The sequence below is a fragment of the Loxodonta africana genome, chromosome 14 (assembly GCF_030014295.1).
Source record: "Loxodonta africana isolate mLoxAfr1 chromosome 14, mLoxAfr1.hap2, whole genome shotgun sequence".
In the NCBI taxonomy this organism is placed as follows: domain Eukaryota; kingdom Metazoa; phylum Chordata; class Mammalia; order Proboscidea; family Elephantidae; genus Loxodonta; species Loxodonta africana.
The window spans coordinates 57,113,312-57,135,546 of record NC_087355.1 but is presented as its reverse complement, the minus strand read 5'-3'; the positions used below and the strand labels follow the sequence as shown (position 1 = coordinate 57,135,546).

The window sequence follows — 22,235 nt, the reverse complement described above, 5'->3', positions numbered from 1 at the left end:
CTGGCAATATTACAATATTTTCTAATTAGCCAAATTCTTGTAGCTTTCAATATAAAATCACAAGTCAAAAAACAATTATACAAGTTACAGCTTAAATTAGGTTCACAAAACTAATTTGTAAGTACTCTAATATGCCAAATTAATACTTGAAAGACCAAATATATAATTATTCCTAAGCTTAATACAAAAATATTAATACTATCAGTTTAATAATTTTCATCATTTCTATATCTACTTTTAATCTCATGGCTAAAAGATTCACCCACTAAGCAAAGAAGTGGTTCTCAAAGTACAATCCCCAGACCATGAGCACTACTTGGTAACTTGGTAGAAATGCAAATTCTTGAGACCCAACCCAAAGCTATTGAATTAATAACTGGGGTACTAGTACCAGTTCCCATCTAATCGATTCTGGCTCATAAGAGCCCTATGTGCGTCAGAGTAGAACTGTATGCTATAGCATTTTCAACGGCTGATTTTTCAAAAGTAGATTGCAGGCCTTTTTTCTTAGGCACCTCTGGGGACACTCAAATCATCAACCTTTTGGTTGGTAGCTGAGTGTTTACCCGTTTGTGCCACCCAGGGACTCCAATTCTGGGTAACCCGAGAGAGAATTCCAACTCATAGCGACCCTATTAAAAAAAAAAAAAAAAAAAAAACCTGTTGCTGTGGAGGATAGAGTAAAGCTGCCCCACAGAGTTTCCAAGGCTGTAAATCTTTATGGAAGCAGACTGCCACATCTTTCCTCTGCCGAGTGGCTGGTGGGTTTGAACCAGGTCCAATAATCTGTTCAGCAAGTTCTTCAGGTGATTCTGATACCTGCTGAAGTTTGAGGACCAATGAACTACTGTAGCCTCAACTACTTAGAGGTATTTGTCTGTTAAAATGACAGGCAATATAACACACTTTAGATCAGCTACGCTCTGAGATAAAAGCAGCAATTCTAAAGTGGGCAAATTGATCTCATGTTTGAGAGTAATTGCACTGAGATAACAATACGATGAACTCAAAGTAGTTGGGTTTGCCCTCAGAGCAGACTGAAGTGGTTTATCAACTAGCGGGCTTTCCCACCTCAGGAAATGACACTAAGGCTGCAGGCATCTAGCATTATCTTCCTCCAACACTGACCAACGAGGGGAGAAAGAGACATCTTTCTAACTTAAAGAAACATCGATGTTAATCCATTCTACCCTTCATAACTTTTACCTAATTCATTCCTAACTTGTTTTAACTTTAACAGCTTACATGACAAACAGAATTCTGCATTTTCTTCACTTTTTTTTTTTTGTCTGGCGGAGCTATAACTCATAAAAATAGAGGTACACTAAAAATAGCATCGGAATGGATTCTCTATCTGTCTTATTTCTTTGTCTGGCTCAGTTTCCTCATATGGAAAATGGCATAATAATAGTATATACTTCACAGAGCTGTAATTAGGATTAAATAAAAATATTTGCTTAGTGCCTGCCCCATAAAATGTTCTTAGCAGCTATCATTATTACTGTTGTCGATGTTATTACTATTTTAATTATCATCATTATTTTTCCATCTACCTCAACAGCCATCACCCTAATCCAAGTCAAAGATGATGGTGGTTTTTACTCCCTTCCTCCAATGTCAGGTTAGGAATCCGTGTTAAACACTTCCATAGCATATTTTCTTTCCCACTGCTAATACCCACCACAGTTATAAATTACTTGTCAGTTATAAATTCCATGTTCATTGTCTATTTTCCCAAGTAAACAGGATCATTAACAGGCCTTCAATTCCTCATCTGTAAAATGAAGATGCTAAAAGAAATTGCATCATAGGGTTGTTGCTGAGGGTGAAATAAATATGTAAAGTGCTCAAGGATATTGGACACATAGAAAGCACTATCAAAGTTTTAAATATTATTATTCTTCCATGTTTTGGTTTACCCATTTTTCATGATTATCAAAAGTGAACTAGTAACAAGAATATAAATCTCAGTCATCTGAACCCTTCTTCCGGTATATATCATTTAGCATTTAGGGTTTTCCTGCTATGAACATGGAGTGAAATTAATTCTGCCCCAGAATTTGTTTTAATGAGCTTGTGATTCAAATCATGAATTCAGTAAAATGATCTAATAAAATACAATTTCTAGTTTTCTTCCTAGATTATAAACTCCTTAAAGGCTACGAACCTTTTAAATTCAGCCCTGCATACCCCCAGAGTCACTAATACTAAATCATTCAATAAATACTTTAACGAATTGAGAGATATGCAAAGGTCCTTGGCTAAAAGGAAACTTATTAAAATCCAAACTTACAAAATGAAAACATCAAGGATAATCATTTAAGAAAAATATTAATAAAATCCTTATTAAACAGTTCTTCCACTACATGTAAAATGATTCAAGTTGTAAAAATTTAATATGTTCCCAACTTAATTTACCTTATTCTTCATAAACTCTATTTAGACACACACACACACACACACGCCCATGAATACATATGCTATAAAGCAGAATGACTTCAGGAGCCCAGTTCAACAATCTGCAATTAAGATCCACAGCTGGTATTAAAAGATGAAAATGGCCCACATTTGACGTTAAAAGGAACTGGTGATTACTGGGGTTAGCATTTTCACATAGAAGTAGTCATTTTAACAGAACTAGTTCCATCATTACTTCTGCTACTGCTCCTCACCATCATCCTCCTCCCATCAATGGCCAAAAGAGGAGATCAGCATGGAAAAATGGTCTCTTGTTTATATCCCTTCTTCTAACCCAAGACCAGAGAAGATGCATCAGCAAAAGAGAAGGGCATTTGTGAGAGCAAGGCCACATCTCCCCTCCACTCCAAATGTAACCAGGAATGGGAATTGGGGGTAGTAGGTTGGGTGGAGCTTTAAATTGAATATGAGATTGAAATTTTAAAATGAAGGAACTGAGTCTTTAATAACTGAAAAATGCTATTTTAACTGCCAAAAGTAAATGAAAAGAAAATTCAGGGTTGAGGTGTATTTAAAGGATCCTAAACCCTGGTGGCATAGCGGTTAAGAGCTACAGCAGCTAACCAAGAGGTTGGCAGTCTGAATCCACCAGGAGCTCCTTGGAAACCATATGGGGCAGTTCTACTCTGTCCTGTAGGGACGCTATGAGTCAGAAATCGACTCAATAGCAACAGGTTTGGTTTTTGGTTTTTATCACTAAGAGGGAAAAGAGGGTTGACATAACACAGCTGGGGCAGTTTAAGACAAAAACTATTTCATGTTTCTATTACAATAAGTTGAGACTCTTACTAATTAAGTCTATCTACATTTATTTATTTCTATCTGATTGAGTAAAATGAATACTTTCAAAGGCTACACAATATAGACTTACATCTACTCCCCCAAATAAGAGCTATATTTATGGTAAAAAAAAAAAAAAAAAAAACAACTTTTTCTTTAATTCAAATCATAATTTAGCCTTTAAGCAAGAACAAGCATTGTATAGTAAGATGTTTCCTTTGTAATTTTTGTAAACTAGAGCAATGGCATGATAAAATCCTTACTATATTAAAGTCTCAATTATGATTTTTTCTGATGGAGAGATAATGTTGGAGCTAGTAAACACTAAAAGCTAGAAAGAACAAAAGTAGCCACTTTGGAGATAAGTAAGGACAACAGTAACAATAAGTAAAATCAGAAAGATTTGACCAGAGTTTTATCTGGTTGATCCTCAATCTGCTGACAATAAAACTATTTTATCAACATCATTATTGAAATGAAATGGTGAGGGGTAAGATCACTAACAACAAATGGGGCCCTGAAGTACAACCAATCTACAAGTGTGGAAGTATCTGTATAAGAAATACTGGATGCCCTTTTAACGCAGTACTGAAGTCACTCCTAAGGTTCACCTTCAGCCAAAGATGTCACAGGTCTATAGGGCAAATGAAGCCCTGGCGGCACAGTGGTTAAGAGTTTGGCTGCTAACCCAAAGGCTGGCAGTTCTGAATCCACCAGCTGCCCCTTGGAAACCCTATGGGGTACTTCTACTGTGTCCTACAGGGTCATGATGGGTTGGAATCGAATCAACAGCAGCAGGTTTTGTTTTGTTTTGATAGGACCAATAATAACAGACGTGTGGAACGTGCTTCGTAGTTAAATCATGTATACGACACCAGTGGGTGCACCAGCCCAAAAGCAAAGGCAGGAAGGAACAGGAAAACTGGACGAATGGAAACAGGGTACCCGGGGTGGAGAATGGGAGCGTGTTCACATATCACGGGGTTGGCAACCAATGTCACAAAACAATTTGTGTATTAACTATTCAATGAGAAACTAATTTGCTCCGTAAAGAAAAAGAACAGAGAAAAAAAGAAATTGAAAAGAAAAAAATACTGCCACGATACACAGGACTTGTTAAAGAACTGAAGGGTGACAGACAGCAGGAAACTTAAGCAGCTATTATAAAATGCTGAAATAAGGTAGTCACAAGCAGAAAGAGCAAACGAAATCCTTCAAACATACTGACAGATGCTCATTCTGAAAGACAAGGCAAAGAACTATCCTACATACAGCCAAAACCAATCTGGTAAGCAGCTGTAAAGAACACAGCTCTTTTTTTAAGCAAAGGCTGCCTAAACATTAACGAAGAACCATTTATATTTTACTTAAATATCTATGCATTGCCTTCCAAAAGAGTCAACTTGAGAAGTTATACTTATCTTCACAACGGCGGGGGTGATCAAATAAATTATTGCTGGGACACCTATTTCTTGAACTGCCTTCAGAACTCTTTACGATAAAATCACAGACATACACTATTTTCACCCTCAAAAGGTATTTCCTAGCTTTATTACCCATGATTTTCACCGGTTCTGACTCCAAATGAAACAGAGCTCTAGAACTGAGAACCTTTGAGATTAGATCCTCATTTTATAAACAAGAAAACAGAAGACCAAAGAGATTAAGTAACTTGTCCAAATTCTTTCAGCAAGTTAACGCTAGGATGTATCTGCTCACCTGACTGTGGTCATACTGCTACATCACAAGACATCTAACCTGTGTCAGAGATTTGGGGACACCATGAGTATTAAAAAAAAGAGCCCTGGTGGCAAAATGGTTAAGTGCTTGGCTGCTAACTGAAAGATCAGTGGTTTGAATCCACTAAGAAGCTCAGTGAGAGAAAAGACCTGGTGATCTGTGCCCATAAAGATTACAGCCTAGGAAACCATAAGGGGCAGTTCCACTCTGTCCATGGGGTCGCTATGGGTCAGAATTAACATGAGGGCACACAACAACACCAATATTAAAAGGTTCCTATGTGGAACAAACAGTTTGTGCTCCGATTGCTAACCTAAAGGTTGGCAGTTAGACCCCACCCCACCCAGTGGTACCTGAGAAGAAAGAGCCCGGTGATCTGCTTCTGTTTACAGCCAAGAAAACCCTATGGAGCAGGTCTACTCTGCAACACACAGGGCCTTCATGAGTCGGAATAGGCTCAACTGTAACAAACAACAACATGGGTATTAAAGGATGTGCTATCAGTTCAAAAAGCAGCTTCAATGGAAGAGAAATTTACACAGTGTTTTGAAGCTGCTATTCTGAGGCAGAGCGTCAGATATAACTGTGTGCTCAATGTTTTTGAATGACTGAATCCGATGTATACATTAAAATATTGGTCATAGTACTCTGCAGTTTGTCACCCCACATATTTCTGAATTTTCTATCTAGAAGCTGGTCACATATAAACTTTTCAATTAGGCAACTGAAAAATCAAAAAGAAAATTCTTTGTTCAAATATTTTAATGTTCCAATCCTCATCCCTGGTCCCACCTTTAAGAGGATTCTGCATCTGGTTAATGTCCCCTTTAGTACAAAAAGAAACTATTCGCCCTTTTCATTTTCTAATTCTACAAGCAGGAATTCTAAAAATACACATACTCTATGCAAAACCAAACTCATAACAACCCTATAGGACAGAGTAGAACTGCCCCATAGAGTTTCCAAGGAGCGCCTGCTGTATCTGAACTGCTGACCTCTTGGTTAGCAACCGTAGCACTTAACCACTATGCCACCAGGGTTTCCATTTTATGTAAAGTGAGGAAAAAATTATTAAAATATTTAAGGATGTAGGGAATTAAGGAACTAGAAGAATAAACTTCCCTGATCCAGCTCTAGGGGTCATGTTAAACCCGTTGACCTGGAATGGCTTCCGACTCATACCGATCCTTTAAGACAGAGTAGAACCACCTCACAGAGTTTCCAAGGAGTGCCTGGTGGATCTGAACTGCCGACCTTGTAGTTAGCAGCTGTAGCTCTTAACCACTATGGCACCAGTGTTTCCACGCTAAGGTTAGATTTTAATATTCAAATTTCTTCAAAGCTTATATTACACACAGATCAACAGATGTTTTCACTGCTTTAAAACGAATGGAAGGATGTGGGGTTAGTCTTTCTGCTTTCTCTATTTTCCAAACTCTCTAATGCTCACATATTTATTCTCATAACCCAAACACATATATTAAAATAACAAAAATAAAATAAATGTTCACGTTTGTCACTTTTTATGGAAGGAAACGACCCAAGAAAAGTTACCGTATGTGTTACACTAATACCTTTACGTAACAAACGCTTAAAAAAAAAAAAAATCCCCTTAAGATACCAATACCATGCCAAAACGACTGATTTCTTTTTTAAAGGATGGTGCAATGCCACTATGTTGAAAGACGACTAACACAATAATCAGTATAAAAGGTAAGTGAGAAAAAGTTTCCCGGTACTGCCACCACAAGACAACATGTAGCCTTCATAAGCACATAATACAAAAATCAACTAGGAGCCAACGTTTAAATTAAGCATTTTCTTTTCCGAAGTATTATTTTGCTTTTTACTTTTAAGTGCTGAAATGAATCCTAATAGTTGGCAAATACCAAAAAGATTGACCAAAGCCCAAACCTGGCACGGCGTTTTTAACTGATCTCTAAGACTTAAAAGCACGGGCGTCATAATTGGTTCAGGATTCACTTCGCCGTGAGAGGGCAAAAGAAGCCGATCCTACCCTCGAAACACTTGGCGGGGTAAAGAAAGTCGAGTCTAGGTGAAGAAAGCAGGAAGGGCTGAGCAGGAAGAGCTGCGACGCAGTAGAAAGTCGTGAGTCCCCGGAGCGTGCCCAGCCCTGCCCTCCGCACCCGGCCCCTCCGCCACCACCCCAGCCGCATCGCCCGGCCCCCGGCCCAGGCACACCTGCCAACCCGCCTGGTACGCGTGGACCGCCTTCTGGACCCCGCGCCTCGGCCGCGCCTCCCCCAGCCCGTTGGCCGCGCGGGAGGCGAGAGAAGGGTGGGCTCACCAGGTCCCTCCGGGCTGGACGGCGCCGGGGGCCGGTGGGGCGGAGATCCGCACCCGGGGTCCCCCTGGGCAGGCTCCCTCAGGTAATCCTCGAAGCGCACCTGCCGGGCTTCGCCGCCAGCCCCAAACCCCCACAGGCGGTTGGCCGTGCCCCGCAGCAGGCGCCCGCCCTTCCCAGTGAACGTGGTCAGGTACTCCATGCTGCCACGGGTCAGGCAGCGGGGCAGGGGCCGAGGAAGACGACGGTTTCCTCGGCGGCGGCCGCACGGCGCGCACCCGCCGGCCAGCCCGACCCGACCCGGGGGCGGTGGCTACGCGCGCCTCACAGGAGGGGGGAGGGGAGGGGGCGTCCCTCGCTAGGCCCGGGGGCGGACCATCTGGAAACTCCGCGTCGGGGGAGCGGAAGCCGGACAAAAGTTTGTGAAAAGTTTTTCTTGTTGCTTCCAAACTTCGATCAGGAATGTAACTAACTGAGCTTTCAAAGATGTCTCATTCTGACTGGAATGGAGGGAGGTTCGGAAAGAGGGTGGTTTGGAAGCAGGTCAAACCCAATTCTATTCCTCCCCCCTACACCCGCTCGGCTCCAGTGGAACAGGCCTGCCCCGCCCTGCCCCGCCCCGCCCCGTCCTGGACCCGACCGGACTGTCAAGGCTGCTAGGGAAGGGAGAGGAGGCCTAGCCCGGGGGCCGAGGGCAGCAGGGCATAAAAATAATACAAAAATTACCCCCGCTGGAACTGGTATAGGGTTCAGGAACCCGGAAGATGTTAGCAAAAGTTTCTTTGTGTATTGCGGATGGGGGGTGGGGGCACAATCCACATAAAACTTTTGCAGCTTGTAATTTTGGGGGGGAGGACGGGTAGGTTTTAACCTAAGACTACAATCATAGTCAAAACAGAATCCAACTCAGATAAAAATGCTGCTTATGGGACCGTCTTTGTAAAATAAGGCATTAATAGTCATATTTTAAGTTTACTGTGGCATTATGGGAAACCCTAGTGGTGCAGTGGTTAAGTGCTAGGCTGCTAACCAAAGGGTCGGCAGTTTGAATTCGCCAGGCGCTCCTTGGAAACTTTGTGGGGCAGTTCTACTCTGTCCTATAGGGTCGCTATGAGTCGGAATCGACTGGACGGCACTGGGTTTGGTTTTGGTCTGGTGGCATTATGAACTGAAGTTCCCATAACCCATTGCCGTGGAGTAGATTCCGACTCATAGCGACCCTATAACCAAGGGGAAAAAAAAAAAAAAAACCACTGCCGTAGAGTTGATTCAGACTTATAGCGACCCTATAGGACAGAGTAAAACCAACCCATAGAATTTCCAAGGAGCGCCTGGTGGATTTGAACTGCCAACCTTTTAGTTAGCAGCCCTAGCACCTAACCATTATGCCACCACGGTTTCCAGAACTGAAGTTAGTGTTTGACATTCCCTGAATCGAGTCCTGTAAGACACAGTAACTAAAGGCTTTAGTTTGCAGGGCTGCCTTTTAGGGACCAAGAACCTCATCCTCCTTTAGGCAGAGAAAGAGCAATGACTATTGACAGATATTTACTTCCCAGTTTTGTCCCTGTGAGTTCTGGTTATTCTTTACTTTCTTGTCTGTTTATAGCTCTTTTAATTTCCCGAGCATTAAGTAAATAAATCCTCTTTCTTGGAAACAATATGCAGTATTAATGTATTTGTAGAAAAAGAGGTGAATTGCTCCAAATAATGGAGCACAGAAAATCTTGCAGGGACTTACTTTTTGGCAAACTGCTAAAGATTATCCCCCCCCCACCCTTTTTTAAATCACTTGATCTTTTACCCACCCTCACCATTTTCAGCTTAAATTCTTACTAGGTTGGAACATGTGACATAATGGCGGCCAGCCAGAAAGTTTGGCTGTTCAAACCCACCTAGCAGCTCTGCAAGAGAAAGACCTGGCAATCTGCTCCAGTAAAAGCTACAGCCTAGAAAACCCTATGGGGCAGTTCTACTCTGTCACATGGGGTCCCTAACAACACCAGGTTGGACAAACATCATTCCAACATCAGAGTCACCTTTATACTTGACTATAACAATCCTGGAGCCCTGGTGGCATAGTGGTGAAGACTTTGACTGCTAACCAAAATGTCAGCAGTTCAAATCCACCAGCTGCTCCCGAGAGATCCTATAGGGCACTTCTACTCTGTTCTATAGGGTCACTATGAGTCAGAATCTACATGAAAACACTGGATTTGGTTTTGTAACAATAATTGAATATGTGAGCTGCAGCCCAAGATTCACAGCATCTACGGGAAAGGAGCCCAGGGATCTGCACATCCAGCAATCATCCATGTATTCAGATGTGCTGTTTGGGGAAGCACTGCTCCATACTTCCTTCTGTACCTCTTAAAGACCTATTTGGTAGAAAGTAAGTGGTTCTTATTTATTCCTGAGAATTCCATGTGATAAGGAAGCACTGCCCTTCTTAGCACCACTTGTAAGTTCTCTGAGAGACTTGATAAGCTTTTAAAATTGAATTTCAATGATTTAAGTCTAAGCCTGATTAACTAAATTGAACCTTTTTTTTTTTTTTTTAAATACTTTGCACATTTTCCCAAATGGGACTATTTACCATTTAGTTTGTGTTAAGTATATCCAAAATAGTGTTTGTGTTCTTCTACACCTGATTAAATCTGCACTTTTACATCCAACCTTAGCAGGAATGTATAGCCTACCAATTCAAATACAGGCTTATAGGCATTTAACTCATCATTTTTTTTTTTTTCTGCTTCTATTTCATGGAAGGCTAGAGATGCTAGAGAAAGATGGATAACCTTGATGACTGAGTGCTTTACAAATTTTGATTTAAACTCAGCTGAGTCCTAATGTCTCCAAAATCCGTTTACTCATATAGTCAGTGCTCTTCTATTTATCTATATTTGGTGTCTGAATCATTACTATTCTCCTGAAGTTACCAAATACCCAACCCCAAAACCAAACCCAGTGCCATCGAGTCAATTCTGACTCATAGCGACCCTATAGGACAGAGTAGATCTGCCCCATAGAGTTTCCAAGGAGCGCCTAGCAGATTCGAACTGCTGACCCTTTGGTTAGCAGCCGTAGCACTTAACCACTACACTGCCAGGGTTTCTGAAGTTACCATTTGATGTCCTATGGTTTTCTGGGTTATAAAGAAGGTAAATCAACATATTTGAGTGATGTATTTGGCAGGGGAAGTTACCAAATATGTTGATTTACCTTCTTCATGAGCCAGAAAACCATAGGACATCAAATGTGAACACTTATTTTTCTTCCCTTTTTTCTTCATATCTACATATAAGCTCACTTGCATACCCTGAATCATTCTTAGCTCCTGCCTCAGAGGGAACAAAACTTGTTGCCATTGAGTCAATTCCAACTCATGGAGACGCCATGTGTTGCAGAGTAGAACTGAGTTCCACAGGGTTTTCTTGGCTATAATCTTTACAGATGCAGATTCCCAGGTCTTTCTTTCTTCTATGATGCTGCTGGGTGGGTTTGAACACCAACCTTTAGGTTAGCAGTTGAGCACAAACTGTTTGTACCACCAAGGGACCTTTGCCTCAGAAGGAAAGAGATCCTTATTCCTGTCCATAACTCTCTCCCTCCACTTTGGTCCCTATCCCCTTATCCTACTTATATCAGTCACATTAATTCCTCCCATCCTTAAGAAGAAAGTTTCATTATAGGCCACCCCTGCCTCCTCAAGCTACCCTTTGTCTCATTTTTTAACAGCTGTATTGAGATAGAATTTAAAATCATAAAATTTGCCTGTTATAAGTGTACAATTCAGTGATTGTTAGTATATTTACACAGTTGTGAAGCCCTCACCAGAACTTTTCTTTTTTTTTAACATTTAACATTTCCATCACACATGGAAAAAGAAACTTCTCACCCATTTGCAGTCACCCACCCCCTATCTCCATCAGCAACCCTAGACAACCATTAATCTATTCTGCATCCATGGATTTGTCCTTTATGAACATTTTATACAAATGGAATCATATGATATTTGGTCTTTGGTCTCTGGCTTTTTTCACTTAGCATAATGGTTTTAAGGCTACTCTATGTTGTAGAATGTGTCAGTACTTTATTCCTTTTTACTGGCAAGTGATATCCCATTGTATGCATATATCGCATTTTATTTATGCATTCATCAGTTAATGGACATTTAGGTTGTTCCCACATTTTTGCTATGAATAATGCTGCTATTAAAAGCATTATTGGACATGTGTTTTCATTTCACTTGAGTATATACCTAGGGTTGGTGTTGCTGGGTCTTGATGGTGTCTTTTGAAGTGCAAAAGTTTTTAATTTTAATGAAGTCTGATTTATCAATTTTTATTTTTACTATTATGCTCTTTGTGCCATATTGAAGAAATCACAGCGTAATCCAAAGCTACAAAGATTTACTACTGTGTTTTCTTCTAAGAAAGGAGCCCAATTCCTCCACTCTCTCCCCCTCCAAAAACCAAACCTCGCCCTCAAGACAATTTTGACTTAAAGCGACCCCAGGAATCTACATATCCAGCAATCATCTATTGTTCAAATATGCTGCTTAGGAAAACACTGCTCTTTTATAGTTTTAGCTCTTACATTTAGGTTTATGACATATTTTCAGTTAATTTTTGTTTATGATATTGAAACCCCTATCCACCATAGTAGTTTGCTCCAAGCTGCAGCCCTTGCAAACCGCAGCCACTAACTGCAGTTTGTATTTGGCGTCAGATCTTTGGTTTGCCGACCAAGATCGTGAGCCATGTGCAGATGTGGAGAATCGTGTCCTTACCTGATACTGAACCTGAGCATCACCAGAGGGGAGGATTTTCTCTGGCACACAGTTCAACCCAAGCCCTGTTTGCAAAGCAAGAATTCCCACAATGCAGACTTTCTATAAAGAGTGACTTAGCATAACTCAGCACCCAGATCTCCAAATTTGGGCATGGGAGGACTCAGGGTGTAGGGTTTCAGGCGCCAATCCCTGCCCCCTGGGGACTCGAGGACATAAAATATTTCTGATCCAGTCCAGCAAGGAGCGCATGGTCTTTCGGATGTTAGGCCCTGTGTTGCTCCTCATCTGCACAGACAATGAATTGCCACTTTCTGTTTGCCTTGCAATTAGCGTCTGTATTTCAATCGACTAACAGGACAGGACAAGAACTTGAGGAATTCAGTTACAGTATGAGAAAGGAGTATCCAAATATATCTTTTTATGTGTGGATATGCAGTTGTCCCAGCACCATTTATTGAGATGATTCTTTCCCCCAGTGAACTGTCTTAGCATATTTATAAAAATTCAATGCATGGTTGATTTGCCTCCACAAACGGCTGCCTCTTTTGCCATGCAACCAGAAGAACTGAATGGTGCCAGCTACCATAACTGAACATTTTGATCAAAGATTCTAAAGAAGAATCCTAATCAAAAGGGGGTAAAATGTGGAACATAATTTAAGTTTTCACAGAATCCAGACTTTCTGGAGCCATGGAAGCCGGATAAACCCCCCAAACTATTGCCCTGAGATAATCTTTAACTCTGAAACAATAAACCAAAAAATATGACCTGAAGCCTTCTTTAAACCAAGAACAGTCTAGCTTAACTAGTAAAGAATGTCTTCCATGAGCATTGTGCTCTCTTAAAGAACTTAAAAGATCCCATGTAGTGGGATCAAATTGTTAACAGAAGCTTGAAAGGTTAGCTAAGAAGCTTGGAGGGAAGGAAGTTTATGTCAATAAGGAAGGAACAAACTGGAAAAGGAGGTTGGGAATGGCTGCACAATTTGATGAATGTAATCAATGTCACTGTATTGTACATGTAGAATTTGTTGAATTGGTATGTTTTGCTATGTATATTTTCAACAACAATAAAAAAAATTACAAATTTAAGAAGTTAAAAAAAAATCAGTTGACCATAGATGTTTAGGATTATTTCTGGACTTGCAATTGTTTCATTGATCTGTATGTTTAAACTTATGCTAATACCACTTTTTTTTAATACCACTGTCTTGATTACTGTAGCTTTGCAGTAGGTTTCGAAATTGAAAAGTGTGTGTCTTCCAACTTTATTCTTCATTTTCAAGATTGTTTTGGCTATTCTAGTTCCTTTGCATTCCACATAAGTTTTAAGATCAGCTTGTCAGTTGCCTTAAAAAAGAAAAAAAAAAAAGTCAGCTGGGATTTTGATAGGGATTGCACTGTATCTGTTCATCAACTTGGAAGGTGTGATTTGATGAATTATTTAGTATGGCCTTTCTTGCCATCGTCTTGTAATTCACACCCAGGTGACTGCGCAGGGATGTGCGAATAAGATAATTGTGGCCCACCAAGGGAACTGGTCAATTTTACCTTAAAAGAGAGCCAATTCCAGAGCAGAGAGGAGATCCCACCACCTGCAAGGATTGAGACTGGCAGGTGAGACCCACAGGAGATGGTGCAGTGGGCTTCCCAGCCCATGGAGGGAGAAAGTGGAGTACCTTTGGGCAGAGACTGAGGGCCAGGGAAAAGCCCACACCTGACCCATTAATTTGGGACTTGCCAGCCTCCAACCACATGAACCATTTCCTTTATATGGTTCGTGAATTCTGTGAGACATCGTAGCAAATTAGGGAACCCAAAAACGGGAGGGAGAGTGCTGAGGGGAGAGGGAGTAGTTGATGTTAGAGATCATGGAGTGGTACAGCAGCTTGGGAAAGTTGGACATTTGGGACATATTTAATGTCTGCCTCATAGGATGTCTTTGTGTTGATCCTTATAAAAGAAATCATTCATTTAGGAAGTAGTGCCATTTTAACAATATTAAATCTTCTGATTCATGAAATGGGATGTGTTTCCACTTATTTAGGCAAGTCTTGTACTTCTTTTGTTAAATTTACTTGTATTTTATTTTTTGATGCTAATGTGAATGGAATTATTTCCTTAATTTCATTTTCAGGTTGTCATTGCCAGTGTATATGAAAAAAAAAAAAAAAAGATTTCTGAATACTTATCTTGTGTTTTAGGGCTGTGATGGAATTGTTTATTAGGTCAAGTAGTTTTTTAGCAGATTCCTTCAATTTTCTATATATAAGATCTTGTCATTTGTGACTAAAGATAGTTTTTCTTTTTCCTTTTTAACATGGATGCTTTTTATTTCTTTTTCTTGCCTAATACTTGTGGTTAGAACATTGAGTGTAATACGCTCACTTCTCACTTATTGACATGGTTAGGTTTCAATGACCAGGTTGTTATGTAATAATTGGAGTTACACAAAAATGGAAGATAACCACAGTAGATCACAAAATGGAGGATGACTACATCATTACATAACTGCCAAATTTTATCATTCCATACCTGCCAAACCACTGAGAATCAGGCCCAGCCAAGCTGACACATAACCATCACAGCCAGCATTACTCTTACCTCGCATCTCGGTGTTCGTTATAACCAGATGTATGTTGCCAATGCACAAAATAGTCAAACGGTATGCCTTTTACTATTGTCATAAATGTGAAATGTCGGATAATGAGATAGCCATTAAGTGAGTTTAGGTGTATTAAATCTCTCTTGGAAGTAGTACAACCAGAATGCTCATTAGAAGCAAGGATGTCAAGACTTCATCTCACATACTTTGGACATGTTATCAGGTGGAACCAGTACTTGGAAGAGGACATCATGCTTGGTAGAAGGTCAATGAAAAACAGGAAGACCCTCAACAAGATGAACTGTCACAGTGGCTGCAACCACAGGCTCAAGCATAACAATGATTATGAAGATGACACAGGACCAGGTGGTGTTTTGTTTGGTTGTACACAAGCTCACTATGAGTCGGAATCGACTCAAGGTCACCTAGCAACAACAAAGATGTACTAAACAGAAGCTGTGAGAGAAGACATCATTTTTTTGCTCTTGACTTTGCGGGGGTGGGGGAAAAGTATTCAATCTATTACCGTGAAGTATGATAGCTGTGTTTTTTTTTGTAGATGCCCTTTATCAAGTTGAGGAAGCTCCATTCTATTCCTAATTTGTTAAGAGTTTTGATTATGAATGAGTATTGGATTTTGTCAAATGCTTTCTCTGCATCTGTTGCAATGATTTTTTTCCTTTATTAACATGGAGTATTACATTCTCTGATATTTGTACATTAAACCAACCTTGCATTCCTGGAATAGATCTCACTTGGTTATGGTGTACAATAGTATTTATATGTTATTTCATTTGGTGTGTTGGTATTTTGTTGAGGGTTTTTGTATCTATGTTCATGAGAGATATTGGTCTGTAGTTTTCTTCTCTTGTAATGCCTTTTTCTGGATTTAGTATTAGGGTAATACTGACCTCTTAGCGTGAGTTGGAAGGTGTTCTAACCTCTCTTTCTTAGAAGAGTTTGTAAATGATACCATGTTTCTCCTGTCAGGTTCGCTAAGGTCAAACAGTTTGATAATATTTTGGTGACAGTGGATGGAAACTACCACTTTTACACATTAGTGATGGTAGTGAAAAAGAGTGGTACAACCTCTAGAGGGCTATTTAGCAGCCTCTATTCACATTCCTATTTTTTTTTTTTTTTTTTTAATTCACATTCCTATAGGGTCGCTATGAGTCAGAATCAACTCAACAGCACTGGGTTTTTTTATTATTATTATTATTCACATTTTTAAAGCACGTGTCCTTTGACCCAGCAACCTCACTTCTTGTCATCTATATACTCAGTCATGTATGAAATAATGCACTTTTCTATTTAAAATAGCAAAATATTTAAAAGAATCTTAATGGTTACTAATGAGCTGTTTAAATAAAATATGACATGTATATATATTGAAATATTAAATAAAATATGACATATATGTAGTGGAATATTATTTAGTTATTAAGAATAATAGTTCTTTCACCACTTGTCTGTCAGTTTGTCACACTGTGGAGGCTTCCATGTTGCTGTGATGCTGGAAGATATGCCACCAGTATTTCAAATGTCAGAGGGTCACCCATGGTGGAGAGGTTTCAGTATAGCTTCCAGACTAAGGCAGACTAAGAAGAAGAACCTATCTACTTCTGAAAATATTGGCCAGTAAAAACATTATGAATAGCAGTGGAACATTGTCTGATACAGTGCTGGAAGATGAGCCCCTTAAGTTAGAAGGCACTCAAAATATAACTGGAGAGGAGCTGCCCCTTGAAAGTGGAGTCGAACTTAATGGGGTGGATGGAGTAAAGCTTTTGGAACCTTCATTTGCTGATGTGCCATGACTCAAAATCAGAAGAAACAGCTGCAAACATCTATTAATAATTGGAACATGGAATGTATGAAGTACAAATCAAGGAATATTGGAAGTTGTCAAAAATGAAATGGAACAGTCGAAGATTGATATCCCAGGAATTAATTAGCTGAAATGGACTGGTATTAGCCACCTTGAATTGGAAATCATATGGAAATGGGAATCAACTGGAAGTCTACTATGCTGGGAATGACAAGTTGAAGAGGAACAGTGTCACATTCATTGTCAAAAAGAACATTTCAAGATCTTTCTTGAAATACAGTCTGTCAATGATAGGATAATATCCATACGCCTGCAAGGAAGACCAGTTAATATGACTATTACTCAAATTTATGCATCAACCATCAACACCAAAGATGAAGAAACTGAAGATTTTTACCAATTTCTGCAGTCTGAAATTCATCAAACATGCAATCAAGATGTATTGATAATAACAGTGATTGGAATTCAAAAGCTGGAAAACAAGAAGAAGGATCAGTAGTTGGAAAATATGGCCTTGTTTAAAGAAATGATGCTGGAGATCACATGATAGAATTTTGCAAGACCAACGTTGCGAACACCATTTTCAACAACATAAATGGTGACTATGCATGTGGACCTCGCCAGATGGAATACACAGGAATTAAATCAACTACATCTGTGGAAAGAAAAGATGAAGAAGCTTAGTATCATCAGTCAGAACAAGATCAGGGGATGACTGTGGAACAGACCATCAATTGCTCATATCTAAGTTCAGGATGAAGCTGAAGAAAATTAAAACAAGTTCACAAGAGCCAAAGTATGACCTTGAGTATATCCCACCTGAATTTAGAGACCATCTCAAGAAGATTTGACACACTGACCACTAATGACTGAAGACCAGATGAGTTGTAGATGACATCAAGGACATCTTACATGAAGAAAGCAAAAGGTCATTTAAAAGGCAGGGAAGGAAGAAAAGACCAAAATGGATGTCAAAAGAGACTCTAAAGCTTGTTCTTGAGCATAGTGTTGCTAAAGCAAAAGAAAGAAGTGATGGAGTAAAGAGCTGAACAGACTATTTCGAAGGGTGGCTTGAGAAGACAAAGCAGAGTATTATAATGTAATCTGCAAAGACCTGGAGTTAGAAAACCAAAAGTGAAGAAGACACTCGTCATTTCTCAAGTTGAAAGAAGTGAAGGAGAAATTCAAGCCTCAAGTTGCAATACTGAAGGATTCTATGGGCAAAATATTGAACAACGCAGGAAATATCAAAAGAAGATGAAAGGAATTCACAGAGTCACTGTACCAAAAAGAACTGATCAACATTCAGGCATTTCAGGAGTTAGCATATGATTTAGAACAGTTGGTATTGAAGGAAAAAGTCCAAGCTGCATTTAAGGCACTGGGGAAAACCAAGGCTCCAGGAATTGACGGAATACCAATTGAGATGTTTCAACAAAAAGACACAATGTTGGAAAACTCACTCATCTCGGCCAAGAAATTTGGAAGATAGCTACCTGGCCATCTGAGTTGAAGAGATCTGTATGTGCCCATTCCAAAGAAGATGATCCAATGGAATGTGGAAATTATTGAACAATATCATTAATATCACATGCAAGTAAAATTTTGCTGAAGGTAATTCAAAAATGGTTACAGCAGTACATCGACAGGGAGCTGCCAGAAATTCAAGCCAGATTCAGAAGTGGAACAAGATATCCATTGCTGATGTCAGATGGATCCTGGCTGAAATCAGAGAATACCAGAAAGATGTTTATCTGTGTTTTATTGACTATACAAAGGCATTCGACTGTGTGGGTCATAATAAATTATGGATAACATTTCAAAGAATGGGAATTCCAGAACACTTCATTGTGCTCATGTGGTACCTGTACATACACCAAGAGGCAGTCATTTGAAGAGAACAGTGGAGACTGTGTGGTTTGAAATCAGAAAAGTTGTGTGTGTCAGGGTTGTATCCTTTCACCATACTTATTCAGTTTGTATGCTAAGCAAATAATCCGAAAAGGTGGACTATATCAAGAAAAATGCAGCATTAGGATTGGATGAAGACTCATTAGCAACCTGTGATATGCAGATGACACAACCTTGTTTGCTGAAAGGGAAAAGGACTTGAAGCACATACTTATGAAGATCAAAGACTACACTTTCAGTATGGATTACACCTCAACATAAAAAAAATCCTTACAACGGGACCAATAAGCAACATCATGATAAACGGAGAAAAGATTGAAGTTGTCAAGGATTTCATTTTACTTGGATCCACAGTCAATGCCCATGGAAGCAGCAGTCAGGAAATCAAATGAGACATTGCATTGGGCAAATTTGCTGCAAAAGACCTCTTTAAAGTGTTAAAAAGCAAAGATATCACTTTGAGAACTACGGTGTGCCAGACCCCAGCCATGGTATTTTCAATTGCCTCATATGGGTGCAAAATCTGGACAAAGAATAAGGAAGACCAAAGAAAAACTCATGTATTTAAATTATGGTGCTGGTCAAGTATATGCAAAGTACTATGGATGACAGAAGAATGAACAAATCTGTCTTGAAAGAAGTGCAGCCAGAATGCTCTTTAGAAGGCAGGATGACAAGACTTCGTCTCACATACTTTGGACATGTTATTAGGAGGGACCAGTCCCTGGAGAAGGTATCATACTTGGTAAAATAGAGAGTCAATGAAAAAGGGGAAGACCCTCAAAAAGATGGATTGACACAGTGCCTGCAATGATGGGCTTAAACATAGCAATGTTTTGTGATGATGAAGCAAGGCTGGGCAGTGTTTTATTCTGTTGTACACTGTTGCTATTCTGACTCATAGTGACCTTTTGGGAGAAGAACTAGGTGGCTGCCTTTTGGGAGGAGAACTAGGTGGTTTAGGGAGGGTTGAGAGGGAGATTTAATTTTTATTGTGTGTACAATGTGCATATGTCACCTATTCAAAAATGGTATTTTTTAATAAAAAATAAAAGAAAGAAAATGGACTTTATTTCAATAAGCCCATTCTATTTTGTAGGTGGTTGCTAGACTGTCCAATGTTGAACTGGCTTCCAGTAAGCTCCTGCTGAAAAAGCAGCTGGGATAAACTATATTTTGCAAACATTAGTAAGAAACATGTAATCTGTTCTTTCTTTTAAGTTCTCTATGAATTATTATCCCCATATCAAGACAGGTCACCTGAAGTCAGTGTCTCTATCTCTGGTCTGAAAAACAGTGTTACCTCTTCATTAAGAACATGGGCTCTGAGCCAAACAGGGTTAGATTCTTGCTCTGTGATTGGAACCAACTGATTTAGTATCTCTGTCCCTCAAGCTTTTCACCTGTAGTGTCCAGAAGTCAGGAGACTGAACAAGAGTGTGTACAACATGCTTTCAGAACAGTACCTGGAAGTGTGAGCTATAATGTAAGTGTATGGTCAAGTATTGCTCTCTTAATTTAAAAATCTAGTAAAAAAAAATTTCAAAGAGACCCATCCAAACACACTGCTGTCGAATCAACTCTGACTCATAGTGACCCCATAATGTTTCCAAGGCTATAAATCTCTATGGAAGCAGACTGCCACATCTTTCTCCCACGGAGCTCTGGTGGTTTCGAACTGCTGACCTTTCAGTTAACAGTTGAATGCTTTAACCTCAAAGAGACTAAAAGTCATTAAGCAATAGAAAAGGCAAGATAACTCTACTTTTTGGGGGAAAAAAAAAGATGGCCATTGTATTTGAAGCTTAAGGCAAGGCAATAACATTTATTGTCTGATTAATGAAAGTCCGTGTCAGTTCCTCATAAGGATTTGCTAAGTGTGAGCTATAATGCTTCCTATCAAAATACATTACTGAGTTACACTTTTATTGTGGTACTTCTGATGTTTATTGAGGTTTAATACAAGAAATAGCTGAGGGAGGAACCGGCTGTTGAAGACATTACATGTTATGTTGTTATCCAATGTGTACTTAGTTTAAAAATATTTTTGACAGATACTTACAATTTCCTGTCAGGAAAAATTCTTATGAAGGACCGACATGGGCTTTGATTAATCAGACAATAAATGTTACTGTCTTGCCTTAAGTTTTAAATACAGTAGCCATCTTTTTTTCAGAAAGGTAGAATTATCTTGCCTTTCCCATTCCTTAATGATTTCTGATCTCTTTGAAATTGTTAGTAAATTTTTAAATTAAAAGAACAATACTTGACCATATACATATACATGGTAAAATAAAAATTAAAAAACAGAAGGGTATATTATAGTAACTCTCTCAAATCCTTTCAGATCCAATCTCTACAATGTGTATGCATGCTTCTGAAATTTTGTATGCATGCCAGATTAAAGGTATAAGTGTGTATATAGTGGGTATGTTTATCCCTTTCTTTTTTAAAACACAAATGGTAGCATATTGTATCCATAGTTTTGCACAAGTATTTTTTCTCTACTTAATTTATCTCAGAGGCCTTTTCATATCAGTTTATATAAGATCTCTTGCTTCTTTTTATAGCTTTCAGAGTTGACTTTATTGTTGTTTGTTGAACAAGGTTTTTATTGTTAGTTGCTAGAGAGTTTAATTATATTGCATTAACTTCCAAAAAAATGTAGGTATTAAAAACTCACTGGAAAGTAGCTAGTTAGGTACTTGGAACCTAAATAGTTGGAACCTTGTACAGTAGTACATTCCTAAACAACTGCTCCTCCAAAGGGTTAAAGAAATTCTGTTCCTCTGTCACCATTTCTAAAAGGAAACATTGTTACTTCCACTGTAGAAATAATGACAACAATGAAATGTTTACTGTTTCTAGCAATACTGCTGACTTATCCGAAGTACAAAAATTTCAAGTAAGATTATTGCTGAAAATATGAAATGCTGCAAAACAATGATGTGAAAAGTAGGCGAACTGCTCTAAATTCTTATAAGCAGAATTTTCTTCTTAAACAGAAGGAATGATATATTCAATAATCTAAAAATAACCTGAACCAGACTGCCTAAAACACAGGTTTTGTAATTTTTCTATTTTCTTATTGTTAGAGGAATTAAACTTTTCATATTTTGAGGGATATGTTCTCTGATCTGTCAGTTTACACTGGCTAATGACTAAAGTCCTGGTTAATGTTCAATCTTCTCTTTTTGTTCCTGCCCCAGCTCCTACCCTATCAGTCATACGCCAAGCTCTCTGAATTCCAGCTTACTTCTGTTTCTTTATCTTTCTGTAAAGATGGCATCAAATGGTTTTTCTATTAGTAACCATTCCCTGGCATACTCCTGGCTCATGAAACCTATTAGGAGTAGTTATAACATTGTACTTGTTACTTTCTGAAAACACCTTTTAATGCAGATAAAATAAATGAATCTTAGGAAATAAAATGGGATTTAAACTGGAAGCAGTGATATAGCATCCTAAGAAAATACAGAGACACTGAGGTATATTTGCACTCATAAGAAACACTGAGGTATATGAGTGCCATTCATCTGCAAACCTTTAAGCAAAATGGTAGAAGTGAGATCTCATTAAAAGGCTAGCTGTATTAATTAACTCAGAAAAGGGCAACTAGATTCCTGAAGGGGCTGAATGGAAAAAAAAAAAATTGTCAAGTCAGGGTAATCATGTAATATCTACCCAGAAAGTATTTATGAGATACAAATGTCACCACTCAGATTTCTGATGCGACAAGCAGAACTACTGAGAGAATCAATAAAATAGACTGGCACTAAGCAGAGATTTCT

At 39.1% G+C, this 22,235-nt stretch overlaps 1 protein-coding gene across 7 annotated transcripts in view; it reads right to left on the bottom strand.

Moving 5' to 3' along the window:
• Positions 1–22,235, bottom strand: part of OXR1 (oxidation resistance 1) — a 149,280-nt gene that overhangs the window by 84,068 nt on the left and 42,977 nt on the right. Inside the window, exon 1 of one of the 7 annotated variants that reach the window (XM_023545939.2) lies at positions 7,307–7,596. The exons of 1 other annotated variant lie outside the window; for it this stretch is intronic. In XM_023545939.2, the coding sequence (XP_023401707.2) occupies positions 7,307–7,505 (199 nt within the window). In that variant the 5' untranslated portion in view covers positions 7,506–7,596. 5 more of the 7 variants (XM_023545941.2, XM_003408429.4, XM_023545943.2 and 2 more) reach the window with 5 other exon arrangements.